Source organism: Arachis duranensis, chromosome 5, assembly GCF_000817695.3.
Source record: "Arachis duranensis cultivar V14167 chromosome 5, aradu.V14167.gnm2.J7QH, whole genome shotgun sequence".
In the NCBI taxonomy this organism is placed as follows: domain Eukaryota; kingdom Viridiplantae; phylum Streptophyta; class Magnoliopsida; order Fabales; family Fabaceae; genus Arachis; species Arachis duranensis.
In genome coordinates this window covers 5,395,842-5,398,732 of record NC_029776.3, presented here as the reverse complement: position 1 = coordinate 5,398,732, position 2,891 = coordinate 5,395,842, and the positions used below count along the sequence as shown (strand labels likewise).

At 31.8% G+C, this 2,891-nt stretch overlaps 1 protein-coding gene across 1 annotated transcript; it reads left to right on the top strand.

Moving 5' to 3' along the window:
- Window positions 1–485: 485 nt before the first annotated feature.
- Window positions 486–1,512, top strand: LOC107487580 (glycine cleavage system H protein, mitochondrial). Its single transcript, XM_016108244.3, has 4 exons — window positions 486–689; window positions 767–855; window positions 934–1,104; window positions 1,187–1,512. Exons 1-4 carry the CDS (start codon window positions 575–577, stop codon window positions 1,313–1,315), a joined length of 504 nt encoding a protein of 167 aa, XP_015963730.1. The 5' UTR covers window positions 486–574; the 3' UTR covers window positions 1,316–1,512.
- Window positions 1,513–2,891: the final 1,379 nt, after the last annotated feature.

The following is a 2,891-nucleotide window of genomic DNA, read 5'->3' as shown; positions in this document are numbered from 1 at the left end:
ACTCTTTTTAGATTGTTAATTAAAATTTTAAAATAATAACTATGAATTCGTTTTTTTGTTATTATCAAAATTTTATTTGATTGTCCACGGTATTCTTTAACAGGTTAAAGTTTAATCTGCTGCGAATTTAAGCTCCATTTAACAATTTATCGCTGACCAATGAGTTGCTGAATGCACATTCGAACTCTCTACAGATTCTTAATTTTTTTTTCTTTCAATTTATATGTCATAGAAAGATGAAACTGTCTAAGACCTATTTTTTTCTTGTCTAAAGTGTATAGTGGGCTTTGAGAGCCCAACAATGAAAGAAGGCGTTAGTCTTGACTGTGGTTCTGTCCTGTGAAGGAAGCAATTGGTTGATAAGAATTAAATTCGTCTAAAGTGTATTTAAAGAGAGTAATAGTAACATATGTTTTATGGATAACATTAAAGAAACATAAGATAAAGGAGACGGTGGAAACAAAAAGTATAAGGATGAGGTATTGGCTGGCTACCATACATCCAAGATAAAGAGAAAAATTTGCCAGAGATAAAACAGACACACGTATCTCTCTATCATATTCTTCTTAGAACCATGGCACTCAGGCTGTGGGCTTCTTCAACTGCAAATGTACTCAAACTATCTTCAGCAGCTTGTAGAACTCATCACCTCCCATCTCCCTTCTCTCTCTCCAGATGCTTCTCTACCGGTATATATAACATTCTACCATACACTCTATTCTGTTCGTTCATGTTTGTTTTGCTTAATTAATTATCATGTTTGCAGTGTTGGATGGACTCAAGTACGCAAACTCACATGAATGGGTCAAACATGAAGGCTCAGTGGCCACCATTGGAATCACTGACCATGCTCAGGTTTGTTATTACTACACATAGAGTTATTTCCAATGAAATTGAAGTAATGAATTCAACAAATTGAATTTGCATAATCAGGACCATCTTGGAGAGGTTGTGTTTGTAGATCTGCCTGAACCAGGTGGTTCAGTGAAACAAGGAGGCAGCTTTGGAGCCGTTGAGAGTGTAAAGGCAACCAGTGATGTCAACTCTCCAATCTCTGGTGAAATCATTGAGGTTAACGCTTCTCTCAAGGAAACCCCTGGCCTGGTATGTATATGTTAGTTACTTACTCAGTCAATATATATTAATTAGCAGACTAACAATGATGCTTATTGTGACATTAATGAAGATAAACTCGAGCCCGTACGAAGGTGGATGGATGATAAAAGTAAAGCCAAATAGTCCAGCTGAATTGGATTCCTTGCTGGGACCAAAGGAGTACACTAAATTCTGCCAGGAAGAAGATGCTGCACATTGAATATCTTCTAATATGCATCGGACTAACTATTTTTTCACTATCTTATATCATCGTCGTCATCGTCATCTTGTTATCTTGATAAACAGCTGTTTCTTTCTTTCAACTGCTTTTCCCTTTCTTCAAAACTTTGAAGTTTGAAATCGCTGTACAATGTAATGGAGTGGAATTATTTATGCTAAGAAAAGATGTTATATGAATAGTTATATTTTTAATATGTTAATGTTAATGTTGTTCTTAGTACAAGTCACAACTAATTTAAGTTATACATAATAAGATGATGTTTCTCAGACTTTGATGTTAATACAAATTGAAGTAGGTTGGACAAGAGAACATTTTTTCTGTAGTACTTTCAGAATCAGAACTAGCTTTCTTAATTGGAATTAATTTAAATTATGGACAAACTCTTACCAAGTCATAATGCAATACCAACTACCAACCATTTCATTTCTCTCCACCATTTTTGTTTTAATGGCCTATTTGCTAAAACGAACATTAAAATTTCATGGCTCCTAAGGGCTCAATTATTCAAAGATATTATTTACTACAATACAAAAGGAGTAATAAAAATTATTAAGAGCCCGTAAATGCGACAAATTATTATCACAGAAGAGGTAAATGACAAGATTTTGGTAACAAGAAAAATTATAGAAGGAAAAAAATTATGTTCACAAGAAAGGATCTTACCAGAAGTAGGATAAAGAAAGAAACAATGGGTAAAATAAATCAACAGATGATAAATATTTTTGTTATGGTGGAAAAGGCCATTGGTCACGTACCTGTCATACTCCAAGACACCTAGTTGATTTTTATCAAGTATCTTTGAAGAGAGACGACAAAAGAAAGGAGTCGAATTTTGTTTCAGATGATGCTGAAAATTACACCACTCATTATGATGTATCTAATTTCTTTGAGGATCCTGAAAAAAATATTGACCATTTGATCAACGATGAAAAAGTTTAATATGTGAGTTTGTTAAGTATTCATGTAAATAAATAATGTAAGAAGCTTCTTGTTAAATTTTATTTTCTATGCATTTGAATTTCAAGTGTGATGTATATAAATAACGTTTGATAAAATATTTATATTTATGAATTTCAAGATTACTAAATGTGCCAAGATAATAATAATAATAAAATTTTTAGTATATACTATAATTCTTAGAAAAATATTTTCAATCAAAAAAATAATTTTACTGCATAAATTTTTCTACTCATTTTATTATTATTTGTCTTTGAAAAAAATGGTAAGGATATATAGTGAAGATGTATACGTTACGAATAGTGCAAGTTCGCACACCATTCTCAAAAGTAATATATTCTTTGCTCATCTTGTGCCAAAAGAAGAATATGGTAATACTATTATCGACTGAGGCAATGTGATAGAAGGCTCCGAAAGAGATATAATTTTATTTTCTAGGGGAACAAAATTCATAAAAAATAATGAACTATTGTCTACTAGTCTTTGAGAAACTTATTAAGCTTCAAAGATATTCGCCGAAATGGATATCATATTGAAACTATGAGTAAGAAAAATTATGAGTACTTTTGTATAACAACTCATGATTCAAATAAAAAGG

Bases quoted from the DNA above. Each gene is read 5' to 3' on its own strand.
- LOC107487580 (XM_016108244.3), top strand. From the start codon at position 575: ATGGCACTCAGGCTGTGGGCTTCTTCAACTGCAAATGTACTCAAACTA. The intron at 690-766 runs GTATATATAACA...TCATGTTTGCAG, and splicing joins CTCCAGATGCTTCTCTACCG to TGTTGGATGGACTCAAGTAC. The intron at 1,105-1,186 runs GTATGTATATGT...ACATTAATGAAG, and splicing joins TCAAGGAAACCCCTGGCCTG to ATAAACTCGAGCCCGTACGA.